General features: G+C 29.4%; 6 protein-coding genes across 21 annotated transcripts in view; all 6 read right to left on the reverse strand.

The window, feature by feature from the left end:
* Nucleotides 1–3338: 3338 nt before the first annotated feature.
* On the reverse strand, nucleotides 3339–3989 carry LOC122522240. Its single transcript, XM_043643112.1, has one exon. It carries the CDS (start codon nucleotides 3987–3989, stop codon nucleotides 3810–3812), a length of 180 nt encoding a protein of 59 aa, XP_043499047.1. The 3' UTR covers nucleotides 3339–3809.
* Nucleotides 3990–4056: 67 nt separating this feature from the next.
* LOC122522239 lies at nucleotides 4057–5944 on the reverse strand. The gene is made up of 3 exons (XM_043643110.1): nucleotides 5317–5944; nucleotides 4547–4762; nucleotides 4057–4386 (listed from the first exon to the last, which is right to left on the reverse strand). The coding sequence occupies exons 2-3, from the start codon at nucleotides 4734–4736 to the stop codon at nucleotides 4187–4189; spliced, it is 390 nt and encodes a 129-aa protein (XP_043499045.1). The 5' UTR covers nucleotides 4737–4762; nucleotides 5317–5944; the 3' UTR covers nucleotides 4057–4186.
* A 75-nt stretch (nucleotides 5945–6019) lies between these two features.
* On the reverse strand, nucleotides 6020–7915 carry LOC122522237 (40S ribosomal protein S6-like). The gene is made up of 5 exons (XM_043643108.1): nucleotides 7807–7915; nucleotides 7050–7254; nucleotides 6817–6962; nucleotides 6352–6552; nucleotides 6020–6262 (listed from the first exon to the last, which is right to left on the reverse strand). The coding sequence occupies exons 1-5, from the start codon at nucleotides 7810–7812 to the stop codon at nucleotides 6062–6064; spliced, it is 759 nt and encodes a 252-aa protein (XP_043499043.1). The 5' UTR covers nucleotides 7813–7915; the 3' UTR covers nucleotides 6020–6061.
* An 881-nt stretch (nucleotides 7916–8796) lies between these two features.
* LOC122522235 (5'-AMP-activated protein kinase subunit beta-1-like) lies at nucleotides 8797–10151 on the reverse strand. The gene is made up of 5 exons (XM_043643107.1): nucleotides 9984–10151; nucleotides 9695–9896; nucleotides 9360–9623; nucleotides 9042–9272; nucleotides 8797–8955 (listed from the first exon to the last, which is right to left on the reverse strand). Exons 2-5 carry the CDS (start codon nucleotides 9878–9880, stop codon nucleotides 8809–8811), a joined length of 828 nt encoding a protein of 275 aa, XP_043499042.1. The 5' UTR covers nucleotides 9881–9896; nucleotides 9984–10151; the 3' UTR covers nucleotides 8797–8808.
* A 130-nt stretch (nucleotides 10152–10281) lies between these two features.
* On the reverse strand, nucleotides 10282–11459 carry LOC122522238 (protein BUD31 homolog). Its single transcript, XM_043643109.1, has 3 exons — nucleotides 11261–11459; nucleotides 11036–11158; nucleotides 10282–10892 (listed from the first exon to the last, which is right to left on the reverse strand). Exons 1-3 carry the CDS (start codon nucleotides 11352–11354, stop codon nucleotides 10675–10677), a joined length of 435 nt encoding a protein of 144 aa, XP_043499044.1. The 5' UTR covers nucleotides 11355–11459; the 3' UTR covers nucleotides 10282–10674.
* Nucleotides 11460–20846: 9387 nt separating this feature from the next.
* LOC122522241 (zinc finger SWIM domain-containing protein 8 homolog) overlaps nucleotides 20847–23339 on the reverse strand; it is a 42056-nt gene continuing 39563 nt past the window's right edge. For 12 of the 16 annotated variants that reach the window (XM_043643129.1, XM_043643124.1, XM_043643126.1 and 9 more), the window contains exons 18-22: nucleotides 22967–23274; nucleotides 22769–22876; nucleotides 22316–22683; nucleotides 22078–22227; nucleotides 20847–21989 (exon numbers count right to left, since the gene is read on the reverse strand). In XM_043643129.1, the coding sequence (XP_043499064.1) occupies nucleotides 21908–21989; nucleotides 22078–22227; nucleotides 22316–22683; nucleotides 22769–22876; nucleotides 22967–23274 (1016 nt within the window). In that variant the 3' untranslated portion in view covers nucleotides 20847–21907. The remainder of the gene's footprint in view (nucleotides 21990–22077; nucleotides 22228–22315; nucleotides 22684–22768; nucleotides 22877–22966; nucleotides 23275–23339) is intronic. The other 4 variants (XM_043643127.1, XM_043643128.1, XM_043643125.1 and 1 more) reach the window with 1 other exon arrangement.

Raw genomic sequence — 23339 nt, forward strand, 5'->3', positions numbered from 1 at the left:
AGAAGAATAAGAATAATAATAATAAAAATAATAATAATAATAATAATAATAATAATAATAATAATAATAATAATGATAATGATAATAATAATAATAAATGAAATAAAATATTAATAAATAAATAAATAATCGTTTCTGTGTATAGGGGTGTACAATTTCATCACGTAACAAACAAAATCAATCAAATAAACAAGCCCAGAAACACACACACACATCTTTTCTTTGCTGAAGAAACACATCCGTTGATTGACCTTAAAAATTTGGTGAACGCACGTGGTACCCCAAACGCATGCGTAAGAATTAAAAAATAAAATAATCAACTCTTGTTGCGTTAGAAAGAATTATTATTATTATAATCTGTATATGTATTAATCGTATCGAGATTATATATGATACTCTATTGCTTCTATAAATATATATTTACGATCAACTCTTCCATTTACGCGTGGCCAAATCTTACTCCGTGAAATATATTTTACATATATACATGTAGAGTACATATTATATGTATATATAAAATTATATTTTGTTGTCCTGAAACTTTTTTCATTTTTTTTCTGCAAATAATTTATATATAATTAATATGGTACCGTGAAAGAGAGACTGAAATTGAAAAATGTCAAGATTCACATAGTCGCTTGGTGTATGTCCAAAATATTAATGTATAAGAATAAATCCAAATATTCAGTCTTTCACCGACGTATTTGGTGTATGTCGACAAGCGACAATGTGTATCTTGACATTCTCTAATTTTGGTTTTTCTCGGTAACATATATACATTAGCCGAAAGTCTCTGGATGGGTCAAAAGTCTTTAAATAATTTTAAAAATCAATTACACTCTTTTTCGCGATATTTTAAACAAAGTTTTCTTTTTCTTTATATTGTAAAAATAAAAATTTAATTACAAATGTAAAGTCTCAAAAAAATGTACGCAATTGGTTTTTGAGAACCAACTAAAATTTGGCCCATCTAATGACTTTTGTCCATATATGTGTTTGCGTGCATATATATGTTTCTATGCATATATATATATTAAAATTTCTATGGCGTTAATCTATGACGACTTTTTTCTCATTGTCAGTATATAAGTCAAAAAAAAGGAAAGAACAAAAGAAACAAATATAATAAAAATAATATATTGGATAACTTTTATATTTAAGTAGTACTTTTCTAAGCACCATTAATTTGTTTATTAATTTATATTTGCTTTCTATATTTTTTTAATTTTAATTTCACGGGATACTCTTAAAAACAAATTAAGGATAAATACAAGAAAAAGAAAAAAGAAAACAAGAAAATGTCACGTTGAAAATATTTTTGAGTTTACCAAATATGTAGATGTACGGTGTGTCGATGTTTAAAAATGATTATGTATATTTTATGTAATAATATGCAGTCTTCGTAATAACGACGATTACATTGTCTATGATATGCATTCTTAAATTTTTCCATCATTTTTCGAACATGTGTCCCTTCTTGTACACAGTTTCACAATCGTTTGAAAAAAAAGAAAAAGATTATAAAAAATAATAAAAAAGAAAATCAAAAAATACAAAAAAAAAGAAAAGTATCCTTTTTATCTCTATAAATGGAAAAAAAACTCGTTAAGGATACAAAAATAAATAAATAAAAAAAAGCCGATGAGCACGAAAATCAAATGACATTAACATATTACATTGTCTCGAAAAGTTTTATAATTTTAGGTACCATCTCTCACAATCAGCCATGGCCGTGTTTGTCTTTTTAAAGTCAAGAATGGTACCCAATAATTATAAAACATCTTTACCGAAACTATAAAAAATCAAAACATTATTCTCCAGACTCAACTGATTGTGAGATCGATATTTACTGTTTTTAAATCTAAATGTGTATACAAAAGTTTGTCGATAACGAGAACAGCAAAAAAAAGAAGAAGAAAAAAAGTATATATATATAAGAACAATGAAATAAAAGAATAAAATAAATAAAAATAAAAATATCAAGTACGCCTTTTAGGAAAGATTTTTCGTGCCTCGATTACGATATAAGTATATCGAGCGTAAACAAGCATGATATCAAGAATCGTAGTTTATCGTCTAGATTACGTATATACACCCCATATCATCGTGATGATTAAAAATACAATTTATTGAAATAGTGGCGTGTTTAGATAGCGCCATGCGCATTACATGTTCTCTATAGGCCCATTATTATCATATAATATATAGTTATTATTATCATTAAACGTGTCTATTAAGGATTTAAATAAAACATCATGCTTGACTTCTCTGTGTGTGGAATTTAAGAATTAGAAAAAAAAAGAAAAAGAAAAAAAGAAGGAAAGTTCTTCGTCTTTTAAACAACATTGTAACATAACATTAATAGAAAATACGTTAAACGATTAGAGAAGAAGTAATTTTTTCAAATCCTTCGATGATAGTAAATCACACAATTTATTGTTAGATTTTTAATGTTTCTCTTTCTCTCTCTCTCTTTCGTAACGTGAAAATACGAATTTCGGTATGTAATTATTATTATTATTATTATTATTGCTATTAGTACTATTGTTGTTATTTTTATTATTATTATTTGCTTACTAAATTTAGAAATCTACAACATTGCAATGAAAAGAAAATTTTTAATCACATTATTATCGATATTGTGTTCGATTATCGTCAAGTTTCATTGATACTATGTTTAAATAATTTAAGCTCGTTATTATGAATAAATTATTATTATTATTACTTTCTCTTACATTATGCAGTAAGCATTTAGCCACTGCCACGAACACGTAATCAAAATTGATTCAACAAATTGAGCCGAATAGTTAAGTTTAAATTTTTGTTTTATGATCTTATAAGGGATATATTGTTTTTTTTTCTTAAACTACTATTTCTTTTCTTCTCTTCTGTTAACTTTTTGACTCGATATATCTTTTGTAGTTTATTTGGCCTGTCACTGGATTTATTTATGAATTGACATTATGTAATAAAAATAATTAAAAAATTGTATAATGTATCTTCTTATTAAATAATATTGTGTAATCATTACACATGTAATAAAAATCCAATGTTGTCAATAAAAAATAAATATTATATATAAATTCTAAATGCATATAATTTTTCTAACAAATTCATTTTTTAATGATATTGTTTTTGAAATTGTAATTTTATTCCTATGAATTAAAGTGTATACAATGGAAATATTTATGCAAAAGAAAGCATTTTATTCGTAGTGAAAAATATGACTGTATAAAAGATACAAAATACTTGTATATATTATATTCTAGATATTATATATATATAATAATTCATATAAAGTTTATATAATACTTGTTATTATAAAATCATGGACGGATTTAAATATTATCTTTGCTTTGGCTATTGAAAATTTCTTTTAAGACAATTCTTTTAAGATATATATACGAGTTAAACATTACAAATTCACTATTGTTTTAATTTCAAACATTCTTGATAAATATTTTGTTAAGTTCAAATAAAATACGCGTACTTTATACATAATAAAATAGTTTGTTATATAAAATTAATAAAAATTTAGTGTATATATATATATGTATTCTTCTAGTACAGAAATGGACGGAATTTATGATGTTCCACTTATAATAAAACATATAACTCTACTAAACTATAAGAAAATAATATTCATAATATTAAAAAATCTTTGAATTAGACTTTAGCTAATAACAATATATATATATAATTGTGCCACTATATATCTAAAAGAATTTTGTTTAAAGCTGTTAGGTATATAGTTTTCCATATACTTCTAAAAATTAAAAAAATTTTAAAATATGTTTAAAATATGTCAGTTATGCTAAAGAAATAGAAAGCTTACGAGAATAGGTTTTTCCCTCCCATTCTTGATCAGAGGGAAGAGATTCATGACGTACTTTACAAATACGTGACCCATATTTGAGAAGTACCATTATAACGCCAACTACAAAAAGCGTTAAACAAGCACTGGCTGGCCAAAATACGTGTAAACCCATTGTGCAGTTACTTCAAAAGAATTTTCGATAAGAATTACCTTTCTAATCAGACTCTATTCTTTTCTTCGATATTATCTTCTACTTTGTACAAATAAGAAACATAGAGTGCTTCTATACTAATACTAAATGCGTTTACAGTATTTTCTGACCTTTGTACATATGTTTTTCGACCATAAGCTATTAAAATCAATGTGATATTAAATTTCACTTTCACGTTTATGCATCTCCAAGTATTCCTGCGAATGAGTACCTTTTTCGAGAGATTCAGTATCGTGATACTCTATTATTTCAGACTTAACAATTGGATAGGCAATGTGAACGGATTCTAGTTCACTTAAATCCAAAGGAGGAGTTTTATGTGGCAATACTGTCCACAAAGATTGAATGTATCGATTTCCTACAAAAAAATAAACTAGGATTAATTATATATAAAATTGAATGTACCTACATATAAAGATGGAAACGTGCAACTAATATATATTAAATATAAAACATATTAATAATATAGCTATATAGAAAAGACAAGAGATCACATATCTTATCAATTGAACATTTACCGGTATGACGATCTTGCCAATAAGCTTTGTGACGGGAACACCAACAATAGAATATATTCAAAAGAAATATAAGTCCACCTATTATGGAACAAACAGTGATAGTAATATAGAATGGTGTGAAATCTCCGTATTCGTGCTTCACAAAATATGGATTCTTCAGGTATTCTTCGCGTTCGTCTAGAATAGACATTTTATAAATAGAAGACTTGGTTGTTTCTGAAAAAGAAATCAATTTATATTAAACCTAATGTAATAAAATGTAACAAACAAATATGTATACATACGTGCAATAAAATAATACGCACGAGAAAGTATTAATTTCTAATTAATGATATACAATATTTTATTTAAAACTAGATAACAAATAAAATACTTGAATGTTCGAGACTTATTAAAAACGAGCTTGAAAGAAATTAAACATAAAGGAAAGCGCGTATACGATAAGGCGTTGTCATAACGTTCAACTTTACTAATTCTTTTTAAGTACACATAAAACAATTTAAATAAATTTATAGTAAAATAGTAATTAATAATTATCTTATTAACTTAAGAAACTAAAAGGATTTAGTAAAAATATGAGTAATCTAAATAATAATAAATTACATGCTATGTACCAAGAACGATATTACATATATACTATAAATCTGTCTCGTATTTTCTTTAGGCTTACATAGAATATGATTACTTCGTAGAATATACACATACATATACAAATAATTTTAACAAATAATATCTATCAATCCGGATTCCGTAAATATAAGAATACTTACAACAATTAATGAAAAACACACAGTAGATGTCCGTAAAATAATATATAGCGTGCCATGTTGGAATGTGTTTAGTTGCGTTGTCGTAACGTGCATTTAATCGAGTTGTATTGGGCGGGGCATAATAAATAGCGAGATAAGTAGAGAAGAAACATTTCATTGAATTTTAAACGCGTGGACGCGACGTCATAATACACTGTTTCTGAATTCTTGACCAATGAGAAAAGAAATTGAAAGCGCGCCATATCGAAGATTCAGTTGCGTAATTTTTCTTATTATTTCAACATTTTTATCATGTGGACTGTACTCATGGTTACAGTATTGAGGTGTAGGAAGATGTAATAATAATTGAACTCTACAATGCGATTGTAAGCATCACGAAGCCTATAGTTCTCCTTGATATAGCTTCGTGTGTACAACGAAAAGAATTGAAACAACCATGTTTACTTTCGCGCTGTTTTCAAACAATTCTTATGAGAAGTCGATTATACTTCTTGTCATTACCACAAGTTGTCGCCACTGTTCGCGCCATATGTGCTAGATACTTTACGATTTTCTCTACATTCATAAGATTTCATAATCAATGATTATAATACAAAATCAAAAATCAAAAATCATAATCAATCACATTTGGAAATAGTATTGTATTGAAAGGTAATAAATTCTACTTAATTATAATATTTACTTAATTACAATAAATCGAGAATACTTGTTACAATACACTGGAACTATCTTTTATTTTTGTCTTTCACTTCTGAATTGCAGTTAGTGTAGATGGATTAGATGATTTGGAATCACGGATTGAAGCACTGCGTCTTCGTTTAATTTCTTCTTTGCGTCTATTCTTGGCTTCCTTTTGCCTTTGAGCTAAGAGCTTAGCATAATCAGCAGCTTGCTCCTTACGTATCAAGCAACGTCTCTTTTTTAATGCACGCCTATGTCTTCTTCTCTGTAAGTATATAGACCAAATATATTAGTATCATTTAAGTGATTTGATAATGTCTCGATACATATTGATAAATGTTTCTTTTATTATACCTGCAATGTCAAAGGTGTAATCAGGCGTTGAATTTTAGGAGCTTTAAGACGCTCCTTCTTGCCTTCTTTCTGGATGGGTCTTCTGACGACGAATTGACGTACGTCGTCTTCCTTTGAAAGATTAAAGAGCTTACGAATTTTGCTAGCTCTCTTTGGTCCTAAGCGACGTGGAACTTGCGTATCAGTAAGTCCAGGAATTTCCTTTGTAAAAATAATTATTAAAAGTTAACTAATCTAATTAGTGGTACTGTAATTATTTAATCTGATAAAAATAATTCAATTAAATTTGTCATTGTTTCGTTCGTACACTGAGAAACAGTAAGAAATAATGTAACAGTTTCCCAAATTAAAACGATCTTTAATCTACCATGTCTACGATAGTATTTCAAGATTATTTGCTATTCTTGCATACACCCTAGTAACATGGAATCAGTAGGAAACAGTTGGAATGTCAGGTTTTCTTACCTGTTCTCCCTTCTTCACAATTACCAATGCAAGTACTGACAAATTTGCATCGACGATGCAACCACGTACAGATTTACGTTTTCTTTCTCCGTCACGTCTGGGTCTGTAGCAGGAGTGTCCCTTTGATAGCAATAACCGTACACGACCTATTTCAAGTATCATTATAATATTATCTTCAAGAGAAAAGAAATAATACCTACGATTGCACGAAAATAAAGTTAAAAAATACTTACCATTAGTCAAGATACCCTGCTTCATAGGAAAGCCTTGTTTGTCATTCCCACCAGAAATACGTACAACATATCCCTTCCATTCATCACCAAGAGAATCGGCTTCTACCTCTGCTCCCATGCGTTTCTCATAAAACATTCGGAGCTTGTGCTCGTCCGAAATTTCGAATAATTTTTGACATCCTGTGGCTGGAAACGATACGTTCAACTATAACAGAATAATCACTAATGATTAACATTACGACAATTTCTATTTGAATGTTGTTACAAATATAGAAGTTAGGTTGTATTCAACAAGACTCAACAAGACTCCGCTTAGTTAATACCTAGCTGGTCCCAATTCCAGACAAAGGAGAGGGTTCGAGGGTGAGGCCAGCAACCTACCCTCGGTAAAAACAATGAAGCGCTCCCGGAAATAGCAATAAAAAAAGAAAAGCTATTATAACAGGACGAAGTCCTAACAAAAAGAAGAAGAAAAAGAAGAAGAAGAAGAAGAAGAAGGTGTATTCTTAACACGTTTATTCAGTAATATAAATATAATATAATATAAAATAATCTAATAACCTATAAATAATTTATCGCAAACGGTGAGGGAAACATATAACCTCAATAATCTAGATAATCCACATTTTTTGAATATAAAAATAGAACGCGAAAATAATTATTGATGTAAACTTAGTATTCGAGTCTTCGTAGTATTTAGAAAAGTTTAAAAATTCTTAAAGGAAAAATGATCTCGAATAAATTTTTATATTCGTACCTTCATCGTGATGAAATTTTAATACTATTGTAGAGTTACGCTAATCGTTCCATACGCTCGCAGAGTACGCATAAAAAGGATACGCACATGGAGTATAGGAATGAAGAAGAAACGTATAAGGAATACAAAAAGATCACTAGTGAATTCTAGTGCAGACTATATATATATATATATATCTATGAGGATCGATAATTGAAAGATGTAAATTGAAAGAGTTTACGGAAGTTAGGGGAACGTAGGAACGTAGAATAGCGATAGAGATAGGCTATTTTCATATCAATTGAAGCGAGTAGTATCGAAAATATTCGCAAATTTCGTCTCTATGCGCTGCTTTCGAAAAACTATTTGTCATAATTCGATCCTTGCGAGAAGTCGATTATGTTTTTCGTCACTATCGTAAGTTGTCGCAATTGCTCACGCCACTTGTGCTAGGTACTTTCCGATTTTCTTTACATTTATAAGATTAGTTTTAGTCTGTAAAGAGTAAAGGAAAATCCCTAGCACTAAATTCTACTAGGAAAGTTTTTTCATTGTCACGGTTGCATCAGAGAATCTTGACGAATCTTAATTTCTTAAAATAAAATTTAAATCACCTTATGTGTATTTATGAGAAATAATTAACACTAATATTTAAATAATAATTTTAATGCAATAGGGCTTTTATAATTGCTTAAATATCATATAATGATTACAGAAAATGTATTATTACCTATTAAATAGTAATCGCAATTAATTTCCTTTTTGCATAATTCGAGGAATTATATAATAGCACTATATTCTTTATGCCTCTAAAAAATATATGAATACTTGACTCGCTTTAATAAATATTAATTATTAGAATAAATATTTTACACTTGAGCAACTTTTGTTATTTATAATTCACCTTACCTATAGTTTTTGATATTTGAATAACAAGTGTAATTCTTCATTCATATATAATGATATAGTTTCAAAATAACTAATCATAATTATCACAGTTGTACACAGGAATAACGTAAATCATTAAATTGGTTTATATAGGAGGGTAGTTACATATTTTTTTCGATAGCGATGTGTGGCTGATAAAACCATTACACTGTCTTTAATACTTAAAGCATATAAGTGATTTAACATTACATGATTTGGTTCAGGTAAAAGAGTTGGCTCGCACTGAAAAAATTTTTAATAATTAATGCATATTTCCTATAGAGTTTTAAAAAATATTAATAGAGATTAATTCTTTCATAATTACTTACTGATAATGGTGTGTCTTTATTAAGAATAACTTGCAACAAATGTGGTGGTAAGATTGGTGGTCCAACTACTTTCTCCCATGGTTTATGAGGTGGTATTTCTTGACCATATTCAGTTTGAATGCTGCTTGAAACACCCTCACTATCTTTAGCAAGTGCTTGGAAAACTTCAAAATCTGATTTTCTTACCGATACTAAATTGTTTTTAGAACCCATACCATTGTCAACTATTTTCTAAAAATATGATTTATTGATCGTTCTTTTAATATATGTTCTTACAATAGAAGTAAATTGAAATAAATTAGTAGATCTACATCTTACCAAACCAGGGTCATGCCTCCATTCTCCATCGACATAGAATTTGTACTGATGTTCTCCTTCTGGTAGATCAATAATAGTAACAAAATCACCATGGCTTTTTACCATAGGCAATGTTTTCCATCCTGTGAACGTTCCACTAATATATACTTGCTTACCGCCGCCTTCCCATTTAAAAACGGTAGGCAATACTTTGCTATCGGTAACTTTCGTTCCTTCAGACACTGTATTAGATCTTGGACGTGGCCCACCAAAGTTATTTCTATCCTATTAAGTTATTTATATAAAAAACCAAGTATATATCTATTGTCACAATCAATTTCTATAGTGTTAAATACTTTAGTATAATAAGGCTCTTCTTCTTCTTGAGATGATTGGAAGACTAGCTTTTGATCAGACTTTTTGTCAAATACGAATGCCTGACCTTCCTTTCCTGGAGAAGGTGGTGCATGTTCTTTACCATGACGATCTCTGCTTGGATTATGGCTATGACTGACTGTTTGATTACTCCCAGCATTTCCCATTATTGTGTAACAATTTCTGTAAATATATAAGTTACATTTTCAATATATCTTACTTTACTATCAAAAATAATCACTTGGGAGTAAAATGTTATTTCTTTCTTACCTAGTTAAATAAACGAAGCAACGTCAAGGGATCCTGATTTTTTATTTTTCATATGACTGCGATTTACGACGTAAGTTGTTGAAAAAATGCTACGAACTATAAGTATAATTGCATCTAATGGAGCAAAAAGAGAAACAGAATGAGTAGTAGTCAATATACCTAATGTTTTCGGTGCAGAAAATTGGCGGGAAATATGAATTATCTTCTCAATTTGTCTACATTTTCAATTATATTGTTCTTATTTTTCATTTATAATACAATTAATATTAAATAACAGTAGAAAAAGCTGATAATAATAATATTTTATATTTTTTATATTTACAAAATTATATGATATTTACATAACAGAATATAAAGCATGTATATCATCGGTCGATAAAGTTGGAAAAGTACTAAAAAATATCAATTTCACAAGCGACTTAAATTTTACTATAGTTTGTAACTATTCATTATAATGAACGAAATATGTAAAATAAAGCGAATACATCAAATGTATAAATATATATAAGAAGATGTAACTTAGTTATAAGAAACAAAATACATAGTAGCAAATGCTGAAACACATTGCAAGGTAAGAAGTGATTATTATTACCACTATTATTATTATTATTATTATTATTATTATTATTATTATTATTATTATTATTATAACTTTATGTATATGTTATATCTTAATTAATAAAATTACATATCAACCAGAACATCCTCTACAACCACAATGTATACACTCCACTATTCTCCCTTCTTCTAATTTGCCTTTTGGTACACGACAAATACAATTTGTACCAAAATTTGTATCTCTTGTTTGTATACACCGCAAACAACACAAGTTTTCATATCCAACTTTTTTCCATTTTGCTATGAGATTTTGGTCCGCTATGTTTTCATTCAAACAGTAGTCGTACAATTCTGCAAGTGGTACAAGATTATGGCAAATTATACAACTATGATACATATAACAATAATTAACAATACATTGGAAAATAAAACGTGTATATATTTAGGATTCTATAGATAATACCGAATAATAATCAAAATAAAGGAAAACTTACCGCGACTTATAGCTTTTCGTCTATAAAATAGATCATATATGTACCGTGATTTTTGATGATGAATTTTAAATATCGGCCATAAAGATTCCTGTTTACGTTTACCTTCATGTGGCTCTGTTTCGGCTGAATACAGAATAATTTAAGTATTTTTTTCCTTTAAAGTAATTACAAAAAAGAATTCGATAGGATAACTATTAACCTTAAAATGTATCATAGTTTATTTACCTTCGCGCATTTTTTGTTCTAACTCTTCTAATGTTGGTTCAATTAATTCCCAACCATCGGGTGGAGATTTTTTACTTCTTCGTACCTTTGGCATTTTATTTACGAATAAACAATCAAATACAGTATTACTTATAATTTTAAACGAATCTAATATTTACGTGATACTTTCGCCTATGAATATGAACATTTAAATTTCATATAGAGTGTCGATCCTTCAGGAAAAAACAATTCTGAATCTAATGTTTATTTTTCATAATTCATATTAATATTTTACAAAGACTTCTTTTATTTTTTTATCATGTAACTAAGCCTCAAAAAAAACATAAGCAATCAAAAGGAAAAGTTTGTACATATCTTTATCATACGTGATTTTTGTTTTCCAATTCAAAGACGAAAATTTGTCCAGCATGCTGATTGGTGATTACAAAATCCATTTATTGGCCGTGTGGAGACATATCAACATTTTCTAAAACGTAATTTCATAAAAGAAAATTTAGACCAATATTTTGACACAAGATCAGAGAGGAAAAAAAGAAAACTGCATTATCATAGAAAAATAAATTAGATTATATATTATATTGATCGACATTCAATATTATAGAATTGATTCATTTAACAGATTACAGGATACGATTTTGAATTATTTTAGTTAATATTAGTGTTATATCTCAACTTAAAAAAAGTCTAATAAAGAGGGGAATGCACGGACAAATTAAATTATACCATTACATTAATCAACGACCAATTTCAATTTGATTGGCTTTACCCTCATTATCGTTCATGAAGATTTTCGGAGACTTTAACGCTCAAATGGTTAAACAAATTGGTATATTTATTTTTAGGTTTAGCTATTCATTTTATAAAGTAACGTCAACATATACAGGGCGTTTATAAATTAGTTGTACAAAAGCAAAATTAAATTATGAGAAAAGTAAACGGCAGTCAATTTTGGCTACTAAAATACAAAAAATGACAGGGCATGCCAAACCGCACTAGAAGGCTTGGCGGGTCGCAAGTTGAGTATGGCTGGCATAGAAATAGAGAAATAGAAATAAACATACGTAGGATGTAATAATATTTATTTTATGAAATATTAATATTTTATTGTTGTAAATTTAAGTATAGAATTAAAGGATCGGATGAATATGAGAAAGGGTTAGAAAAGTAACTGTAGATTTGAAGTGTTCTATTAAAAGTCACGCAGAACACATTTGATTACATTAACGATCGACGGATTCATAAATAGATCCACTCCACAACATTCATGATTACCATGTCATAATAGCCACAATAATACTATAATTAATAATTATCTCGTTAGGAGTAATGACAAATTTTACATACTCTTATTTTTTAGTTCGTAGAAGAGTAAGCAAGTGGCCCCTCATTTCATAGAACATAACGAGGCCACTTAAGGATATTTTTTTTTCTTATAACAATGTTATCCACATGATTTGTTGAATTGTACATATCGGTATATATTTATAACATATATATATATATATATATATCCATATTGGTTTACGTTTCCAGGATCTATCCATTATGTATTAACACCACACACACACACATATATGTATATGTATATATATATATATATATATATATATATATATATGTTTATAAATATATACGCAGGCTTATAAAATATTATTTTTCGTCTTTTAACATCTAGAAGTTGAAAAAAGGCTAATATGCACTACAATTTCACGAATTGAAGAATAATCCTGATATTTAAATATGATGATCGTATGGCCTCATGACGATTATATTTATAGAATGAAATTGTCGTTGATCGACCGTAGGATAGACCTAATCATGAGATTAATTATGATTAGACTCTGGAAAAATAGAATAAATACTAATATTTCTAAATTAAAGGCTAACAACCAAAAGACCATATATAATTTTACATTTCTAAATGCATATATTTATTATTAAAAGAAAAAGGAAACGCAACGTTTTTAAAGACGTTCGATTTCAGTTTCTATTTCATTTTTATTTTTCTTATTTTTATTTTTTTTTTTCAATTTATTCGGCCTATCCTACATGATTCGCACGCCAGATCGCGTAATTAAAATCAAAGAAAAATTTTTGGAACGATTATCTTTAAACGTGATCTTCATTGAAAATCATGTCAATTTCACGAAGGCGTCCATCAAAGATATTTTTTTGTTTTTTAATATATACATTGGTAGTATTTTCTTTCCTTTTTCTATTTTTTTTTAGACTTATATTTTTGTTATGAATTGTCTATTATACTCTTAAATGCGTCTTTTTTTGGACGTTAAATTTATATATAATTATATTTATATATATATTTTTCTTATTGACACAAATAATAAATATAATGTACAATTTTGTTTCGTTCAATTTTTCATGCGATCGAAATTTGGGATGATAATCGAAAAAGTTTAAGGTTAATGTCGAATAGAATGAATATTTTATTATTTTTTTTTTTAATTAAATCGTTCAAAACGGAGACCTCGATTTGACGTAGCACACGTTCAACGACACTACATTTTTTCTTCCATTATATTTTTTTCCTTTATTTTTTTCACTCCCTCCCCCTCTTTAAAATTACACCATAAATGTGCCGACACGGAGGACAAGTGCAATCATCTTTTTCGATGATACGGGCCGTCGAGAGTAGAATCACGTTATTTTAAACATTGAAATAAAAATCTTCTCGTTTGTATTTGTTCGTTTAAGTTTGAATTTTATTTTGTATGCTATAATTATTATTATTATTTGAGCCGTTTATTTAGAAAGTTGTGCGACTTCATCCTTTTTTTTTTATTTGCCAACGAAAAAATTTGATTAAAATAACAAATGTCATTAACTGATTTTTGTTTTCTAAAATTAAGATTTACATCGTTTTTAAAATAAAAAGCTCATCTTTTGTTGTAGTCATCTATCGTAATTTTGAAAAAAATCCAGTCAATTATTTTGCCCGATTATGTTGTTATTATTATTATTATTATTCTTATCATCGAAAGCACCGGTCGAGAAAACATCTTTGCACTATCCTCATTCTTAATATAAAATAATACATATCTCGATAATTCAAACTTTGTACTTACTTAACTTATGTAAATTGCTACGTCACAGGATATGATTTTATTATATTAAAAACAAAGGAATATTTAACCCTTTCGTTACTAGCGACCAATATACAGGTCGTACATGCAAAGGCCCCGTATGAACGACTAACCGACCCATATAGGGGTCGTATTTACGTACACACGAACGATACTCAAGCCACAGCATGCCGTAGGGTAAGGGTTAAATGCGATTTTCTTAAATATTGTAAATGTAGAATTTCTAAATTCTGCATTTTTTTACATATGTTTCCTTGGAAATATTTCTATTATTTTTATTAATTGTCGTAGTTTCTATTTCAAGAAAATATATCACAAATGAACGACTATCCTGCGACGTAATATTACCGTAGCCTAAATTCCCATTTGTTAATAAGGAATATCCAAATTTCTTGTGGCTATGCGTACGTAAATACGTCATTTTGAATTATTCTAAGATATACATTGTTTGTTCTTCTTGTCTTATTTTATTTTAATTTATTTTATTTTATTTTAATTTAATTCAATTTAATTTAATTTAATTTAATTCTTTTTTTTCTAAAACATTCGATCGATCGTTTATTCCAGTCACTCGAAGAAGATGGATTTTATTTTTATTTATTTATGTATTTATCATCTAATCCAGCTCCTTAAAAATGATTGCTGGAAAGTGCAGAAAGCAGATGCATGTATTTATGTGTGTATGTATGTATGTATGTATGTATGTATGTATGTATGTATGTATGTATGTATGTATGTATGTATGTATGTATGTATGTATGTATGTATGTATGTATGTATATATGTATGTATGTATGTATATATGTGTGTATGTTTGTATATTTCAGTAACATGTACGATTTTGCTACAACATTGCTCGATAGAAAATTCGTTTTTTTTATATCTTTTTTTTGATTTTTTTTTCTTAATAACGATAGATATTCATGTCGCAATTTCGACAAGATCCGCTTTTAATTCGTCCACGGATGCTAGTATTAATGATCCACGGATCCTGTATTAATTTTTTTCTGTTTTTTTTCTATTTTTTCTTCTTTTTTCTTTCTTATACACACTCGAGATCTCAATGATTATTACGCACAAAAAAATATCTTTCCTCTTACAACGAATCGGGATGATAGAAGATTTTTTTTTCGCTAAGTTACCACGGAATGTTCGTACTTTGCAGTTTATAAAAACCTTCCTATCTTTTTTATTTTCTTTCTGCCTTTTTTTTTTATTTCTTATCTTCTTTTTTTTCTCTTTCTCTCTCTTTTTCTCTCTTCCTTTGCTTTTTTAAAAACTTTTTACTTTTACGTGTATTTTTTGTTTGCTTATCTTCATCGTCATCGTCATCGTGATTATACCTGAGCTGTTGGCGATCGATACTCTAAACGCGCGACTACTGGCTAAAAAGTACTCGCTTTTTAATGTTTTTTTTTTCTAAAAAAAAAAACGTAAATTTTCCCTACGTTTTTTCACAGTTATGTCGGAAAAGAAGGTTCGTCGCCTTTAAGATTTTAAACGCACAGGGTGATTCGACGCGTGTTACTTTTAACGGCGCATTTCTTATTTTCCGCGTACGGAAAACTCGCGAGAGAGTTTTTCGACGGAGAGGTTATTCTTTTTTTTTTTTTATTTATATATTTATGTCTTTATCTTTTTTAATTCATTTCCCTCCCTCCTCCTTCTTCGTTTTTTTATTAAATTATTGAACACATATTCGAACTTACGCATTGTTCGAGCCGTGTAACACACGCAAGTAAAAGTGTATCGCCTTTTGAGATCGCTATAAAAATTAGAGAACATTTTTTCTCTCAACGGTATTTTTTTTTTATTGTTTATCATCAATTGTTGTCACTTTTATTTATTTGATCAGTATTTTAAGATCTTCAGATTTTACCTTTCACGTACTTTTTGTAGACATTTTTTTCTGTACGTTGGAATACATTCAATGACATCGAACGTAATTTTGAAAATGTTTAAAAAATACTGATCTGATAAATAATAAAATTTGATTTTTCATTTCATTTTTAATAGAAATACTTCAAAAATAGAAATATCAAACGAATTGCAATTTTCGGATAAAAAGAAAGATGTCTTCTTAATTTTAGAGTTTTGAAAAATGATCGAGAGGACGACACCTGCTCGACACTATCTTAAGATTTCCAACCAATTTCATAATTGACATGGTAGATATCTCTTTCGAGTTTATTAAGTTTTTTTTTTTAATTAGATCTCACGTATTTCTACGATACACTGATACCGTTTGGATCCTTAATAAGACTAAAATAAGAGTCTAACGTCGCCCCGCGGCGTTAAATCATCTTCACTTTATCTTTCTTTTATTTTTTACTTTTATTTTTTATTTTTTTTTTCTCACGTAGCACTTATTTCAGCTTTTTTTCTGATCAAGTGTAAAAATATAATTCTCGTCGTGCTCTCTTACGCTCTCCATTTTTCTTTCTTTCTTTCTATCTCACACTCTTTCTTTCTTTCTGGATTTTCTACATTTTGCGATCGTTAAAAATGTGGAGAATAAGATCGCGACTTTCGAACAATCATTTTCTCACGTATGTACTGTGAGATTATATTCTATATATTTATATATATTTTTTTTTGTTCACAGACTCGAACGGTACACGTAAATTAATACATGGATACTTATTTACTTACTTCGAACGATACTTTCTCATTCTTTCGTAAATTTGTCTATATTTATGTATATTCAAATGCACATATAGTATTTACTTATCTGTTATAAGTATATATGTATGTATTTATATTATATTATACAGGATATCCCGACTTTTTTCCGTATAACGATACCTACATATTCTATGAGTAAAAATAAAAGAAAAATAATATAGAAACAGCATGTGACAAATAGCTTCGTTCAAAAATTATAGCAAAAATACGAGATAATTTTTGTTTGATATTGTACAAGAATAGATTGATTACTTTTCTAATTTCGGTGATCGCAGCACAAATTTTTTCAATTCACATATCAATTTTTGTCTGGTAGATCTTTTCTTTTCATATTTCTAATAATAATAATGTTTCCTGGTATTGTTATATGGAAACAAGTCGGGACACACTGTATATACAGAGTGTCTGGTTGTATGTAGCAAGTATACCAAATGTGGATTCTTCTCACATACAACTGGATACCTTTTATATACACACATACAACGGATGACCCATATAAAGTCTTACAAATTGTTTTTATTTTTATCCAAATAGTACAAAATAAGTTTACTTTTTTCCAATCGAACAATTCAATTTTCTTGGATTAGTGATCACAAAAAAAAAGAAAATTAGAAACCCATTGAAATTTATTACAGCAATGATTTAAATAAATAAAAAAACAATTTGTAATGCTTTACGTTGATCACGTTGTGTAAATGTATATGAATATATGTTATGTTCGACAGAGAAATAAATAGGATGCTAGCGATCTACGTGAGGACTTTCTGTGTCATGTTCTGTACCTCTATAATGTGTATGTGTATATAATTCTTCGTGTCTCTCTTTCTTATTTTCGCGTCTTTTCTTAATCATTTTCTTTTATCATTATCGTTAAATCTTTCATACAGTTAAAATTGCAGATTGTAATGTTCCGATAAAGAGTTTGCTAATAAAGTAGGCTACTTAGAATACTTAGTTAATTATTATTCGCTATGGATAATGTTATCGATTCTACGTAAAGTACGCGTCCTACAACATACATTCACAAAATGAACGTTCCTCAAATACATATTTTATGTTATAATGAGATCATTTTAACAGCGGAATTGAAAAATTAAAAAGAAAATAAAGAAACTTATGTTAGTTAAAATAAAATAAACGTAAAAAGGAACAAAGAATTACATGAGCTGTTTATATTATTTTTCATGTAGTCCTTTGCTTAATGTACAGGGTGTCTGAAGTTATTCTGATGTCAGCATATTTTATGCACGAAAATAAAAAATAAATGTTAAGTAAAGGTAGATCATTTAAAAGTTATGATTTCACTCATAATTATAAATGTTCACGTTTACTCAGCAACGGGATTGATCTTAAATTCGATTATGTTTACCTTTTCTTATGCTATAAATGCCAAAAATATTTTCAAATCAAGAATATGCAGACATTCATTACGAATATGGTTTGCGCGACGGAAATACTTAAACTGTTGTAAGGCGAAAATCAACACAGATTTTCTGGCAAAAGAATATCAATTCTTTTCGATTGATTTTCGTGCATAGAATATGCTAATACCGTTTGGTCGGAAAAACTTCAGATATCCTGCATATAGAGTCACACACACGCGCACGCGCGCGCGCGCACACACACACACACAAACATCATGCGCAACATTTTCCTTATCTTTTTCTTCAATTATTCTGCGTACTGCCGTTCAAGAGATTTAAAAACATTTATATATAGTTTACATTTACTTTTATATATATTTATATTTATATATGTAACGCGCTGCGTGCGCACGCGCGTACGTAATTTCTAATTCTTTCTGAGTGGTAAAACAGTGTAATTTTTTTTTTATAATAACACCGGCGAATGATACAGAGTAATATAATTTTTAAGACGAGTTTTTTTTTCTCTATCTGTTTTTTTCTTTTTTTTTCATTGATCATTATTTCCCTCTCCCCAATGGACGATAAGAGCCGTCCTTTCATAGAATTTTTTCAGTTGCGTAAAATGTTCTTTTTCTTTATTTTTAGTATTTGTGGGAATTTTGTGTTTTTTTCCATTACTATTTGGTTGTATTTCTTTTTTTTTCTCTCTTTAATTTTATTTCTTTGTTATATAGATTTCGACGAGGCACTGTTTAGAGTTCATACTAAAAACAATAATAATTACATATATTTATTAATTATATCCACAATGTCCACGCGACACTTAAAGCATATTCGCGGACGTGCATTATTCATAAGAGTACAGCATTGTTTTTTAAACTTCATCTTCTTCTTCTTCTTCTCATCTTTTTTTTTAATTTTTATATATTGAAAATAAATCTCTTTACTCCTTCTTACCGTTTATCTCGAGTAGGGTAATTTTACTTTATTTCTTTTCTTTTTTTTTGAGTTTGTTTATCGATATTTTCGATTACTTAATCTTAATAATCCACTTGGGCTACCGAATTTCAAAGTAACAAAGTGACAAGTTAATGATTCCATGTTTTGTTTTATGATTATTCAGTTTTTATGTTATTTTTTATTTCTATACGTTCTTCTATAGCTAACGATGATGCGGACTTAATTCATTCAGGTCATTGAACGTGTGTGTGGTGTATATGTGTGAACCTAATTTTGTTAATGTTAAGTATATCTTCTTTTCATTTTCTTTCAGAAGCCACCAAAAATATTTTATCTTGAAAATTCGTCCAAATTAGTTCCGAAAAATATCAAATGCGTTTCATGTTGACTAAAAAGTTTATACGATTAATTGTTTAAAATAATTAGAATCCTTAAGCTTATCGTAATTATATTTCTAAGTTGGAAAAAAATAATAATTATATAGAAGAACAAAAAAAAAGTACTATTAGAACGTTATCGGTTTTTGTTGTGGCGTGCAAATTTTGGGTGGGTGGCTCAAATTTTTAGGTGATATGTCAGCTATAAACTCTTTGTTCCTTTATTATCGTATATTTCAAATTATTATTTTTAAATTTTAAAATTACAGAGATCATTTTTTTCGTTTACGGATTGTCGTGTTTTAATCAACAACAGACAATGATGAATTATGCTGCAGAGCTGCGTGTAATATATAGATATTGTAAGTCTATGATATAGTAAAAAAAAAAACAAAAAACAGAAAAGAAAAAAAATAACAAGGAAAGGGTAAATTAAAATACCATATAATAATAATAATAATGATAATAATAATAATTAAAATTAATGAATGAGAACAAAGAAACAAACAAAAAATAGGCCAATCAAAGTACAAGAACAATTGGCTGAAGGAGATCATCAGTTCTCCGACTGATTTATGATAATCCGAATGTTTCTTTTCTTTTCTTTTCTTCTTATTTTTATTTTATTTTTAACGACTATAAAAATTCTCCATTAAATGTGTTTGAAGAAATATTTAAATATATATATATCCTTATTTGGATAAACGTTCTGTGTGATTTTTCTTTTCTCTTTTTTCTTTTTTTACTTTTTTCTATTACAGTTATATAAATAGGCATTATCGTCGATATTAAAATTTCCTTTTTTTTTTTAATCGTTTACAAAAATAAAATAAGAGAGAAAAATTTATTCTATCTATGATAATGAGTCTCGAAAATAAAAATTTCCTATCTAATTGCGGCTAAAGGACGATCGTACGTACGATCTAACTAAAAAACGAAGAGTGGTTGTTCATTATGTCATTTTCATTTTCAATTTTATTTTCATTTTTTTCTTTTTCTTTTTTTTTTCTTTCTTTTTCGTCCGTATTATTTTTTCTTAACTTTTCGTTTCATATCTCTTTGTTTATATATATGTCAGTTTTTATCTTTTCTTTTGTTTTTGATAACTTTCTCCCTCTCTATTTCTCTTGAATTCGCGAGACTCGCCTGTACGCGAGATTATTTAACCCTTTGACTACGAAATACGTATAGAGAACGATAAATAAATGAGCATAAAACGATGTGCGAAACTCCGTCACAGGGATTGATCTACGAATATTGTTTGTTGTGATGGTATTCGTGCGAAAGTGAAGTGCCGCAGTCGAAGAGTTAAAGAAATATAATTTTGATTAGAACGATTTAACACGAACGACGACGCGTGTTTTAAGTTGACATCGTTACTCTTTTCTAATAAGAACGACAATATACGTCCAATATAATCCATGTACAATAAGTGCGAATTTCGTTTTGTTTTTTCTTGAGAGTAATTCGAATTCATAAGTTTAACACGCGATAATCCTTAGATATGAGATTTTCTTTTCCTATTTTTTTTTATATTATTTTTTTCGTCCTTTTCATTATTTTCCTTTTAACATTTAATGTAAGCAATTTCGCCTTATGTTATCATGGACATCGTGGGTTGATCAAATTGGATTGTACGGAAGTTAATATATCCGAGATGAATCTTCCATGAGCGAGAATCCTAAAACGATTTCCGTCGTGCGAACCACACGGAAAACTCATACGTCATCCGATGTTGTTGCCTTTGTTATCGTTGCCACTTACACGATGTTTCCATGATGGAGAACGTAGACAGACATTATGAAAATCCTGTCCAAGTCTAGCTTGTTGAGGGTGTCCTGCAATACGTGAACGTGTCCGACGTTCTTGATGAGAGGAAGAAGAAGGTTGATGCTGCACAACTAAACTTGGCGTGCTATGCGTAGTTGTTATTGCTATGGCTGTTGTTGTAGTCGTAACTGGTGATACGGATGGAATTACCGTAGCCGTAACAGGTACTGGTGCTGGTGCCGGTATTTGTGCCGGTACTGGTACTGGTGCTGGTACTGGTGCAGGTGCTGATGCTACGGCATTAATTGTTGCAGGACCTGGTGCTGATGTTGGATAGGGAGGAGGTGGTATCGATGTCCCTCTCGATGTACCTGGTTCCGCTCTGTGTCATTTGCCATTTTGCTGTAGCGCCGCATTGATCTGCGCCCATAGTTCTTTGTTGCACGATTTAGATCTGAAATCATATATCCTTTCGTTTTTTTTTATTCTTTCACAGTTGTTCCAAAAAAGAAAAAAAATTTATTTTTCTAAAGCTTATTGTTTAATGTAATTAATACCTTTTGATAGATTGAAGCCATTCTTTGAATTGCGTGTGCCCTTCTGGAGTTATATGGAATGCTGCTCTTGCCGCACAAACTACGCTGGCAAAGTCCTCGTAATCACTAGGTGCCAAATGATATAGCTTCTGATGCATGCACTGAATGTACCTATGGATTTATCATGAATTCAAATTATTATTATTTTTATAGTTTTGATATGTCAACGATGTGTGTTGCTATGCTTATCGTAACTTACATTTGTTGACATTTGTGTACGAGCGGTGCCAGAGGAGCCGATCTCAAGTGTTGTAAAACCAGTGTTGGATTATTTCTGGAGAGATAATGGGCTGCTTCGAGTGCCACTTCGTGAAGAACGAACGGACTTACGATACTGTTCACCGTGCAAACACATAATTGGTGAAGGTATTGAGAACCCAGACGTTTGGAAACTCTAAACAACCATTTAACGTCTTCTCCATATGGTGGATTTCGTGCATATTTAGCCTGGGGTCTGTCGTCGTGTACTCTACGAGCTAATGTTTCCAAGGCTAGCATACCTACGCGATATGCCGCAACTAATGCTCTAAATTGTTGATGCCTAAATCGTTGGTTCTGATTATGAACCTAATGGATAAAAAAAAAAGGAGTAGAGAAAAGCATTATTTTAAAAGAAAAGAAATAATTTAAAAATAATGTAATATACATTAACCTGTGGTTGCGGTCTTACAGTAGAGATGATTGGTTGAGCCTGTACTAATGCTGGTCCAGGCAAACCACTTTGTCCAGGAATAGGACCATGAGTTACTCCTGCTTGAACCTAATAAAAAAAATATATTTTCAATGATAAATGAATAGTTTTTTTAAATTGTTCTTTTGTTTATCTAATGGGAAAAGAAAAAACGCGTACGTTAACTGGCATGGTTTGTTGCATGGTGAATAAATGATGCGTTCCCGGCGGAGGCGGAGGTTGCGGTGCGTAGTATTGCGGCACTGGTGGTGGCTGTGCAGTTGGCGGTGGATGATGCGGATGTTGCGGATGTTGAGGATGCTGCGGGCATCTAGGATGAGGTGGAAAGGCTGTGTGATACATTTGCATGTGTGGTGGTGCGGGAGGTAGAGTTACTCTATGTGTAGGCATCGGTCCACCAAACGCTGGAATCGAATGATGCGGATGTACGAAACTGTAGGGGGCTACCGCATATGGCATGCCAACTCCTGGAAAGAAAGAGAAACAAAGGTTATATGCATTGTTAGTTAATGTGTGACCAACGTGAAGGCAT

This window comes from Polistes fuscatus, unplaced genomic scaffold (genome assembly GCF_010416935.1).
Source record: "Polistes fuscatus isolate 324 unplaced genomic scaffold, CU_Pfus_HIC Scaffold5, whole genome shotgun sequence".
NCBI classification, from domain to species: domain Eukaryota; kingdom Metazoa; phylum Arthropoda; class Insecta; order Hymenoptera; family Vespidae; genus Polistes; species Polistes fuscatus.

Coding starts and splice junctions, on each gene's coding strand:
- LOC122522240 (XM_043643112.1), bottom strand. CDS start 3,989: ATGGGTTTACACGTATTTTGGCCAGCCAGTGCTTGTTTAACGCTTTTT.
- LOC122522239 (XM_043643110.1), bottom strand. CDS start 4,736: ATGTCTATTCTAGACGAACGCGAAGAATACCTGAAGAATCCATATTTT. Junction 4,387..4,546: donor TTGGCAAGATCGTCATACCG/GTAAATGTTCAA, acceptor ATTTTTTTGTAG/GAAATCGATACATTCAATCT.
- LOC122522237 (XM_043643108.1), bottom strand. Junction 6,553..6,816: donor TTGTGAAGAAGGGAGAACAG/GTAAGAAAACCT, acceptor ATTTTTACAAAG/GAAATTCCTGGACTTACTGA. Junction 6,263..6,351: donor TTACACCTTTGACATTGCAG/GTATAATAAAAG, acceptor ATATACTTACAG/AGAAGAAGACATAGGCGTGC.
- LOC122522235 (XM_043643107.1), bottom strand. CDS start 9,880: ATGGGAAATGCTGGGAGTAATCAAACAGTCAGTCATAGCCATAATCCA. Junction 9,273..9,359: donor GGAGGCATGACCCTGGTTTG/GTAAGATGTAGA, acceptor TCATATTTTTAG/AAAATAGTTGACAATGGTAT. Junction 8,956..9,041: donor ATAAAGACACACCATTATCA/GTAAGTAATTAT, acceptor AAATTTTTTCAG/TGCGAGCCAACTCTTTTACC.
- LOC122522238 (XM_043643109.1), bottom strand. CDS start 11,354: ATGCCAAAGGTACGAAGAAGTAAAAAATCTCCACCCGATGGTTGGGAA. Junction 11,159..11,260: donor AGAACAAAAAATGCGCGAAG/GTAAATAAACTA, acceptor TTCTGTATTCAG/CCGAAACAGAGCCACATGAA. Junction 10,893..11,035: donor ACGAAAAGCTATAAGTCGCG/GTAAGTTTTCCT, acceptor TACCACTTGCAG/AATTGTACGACTACTGTTTG.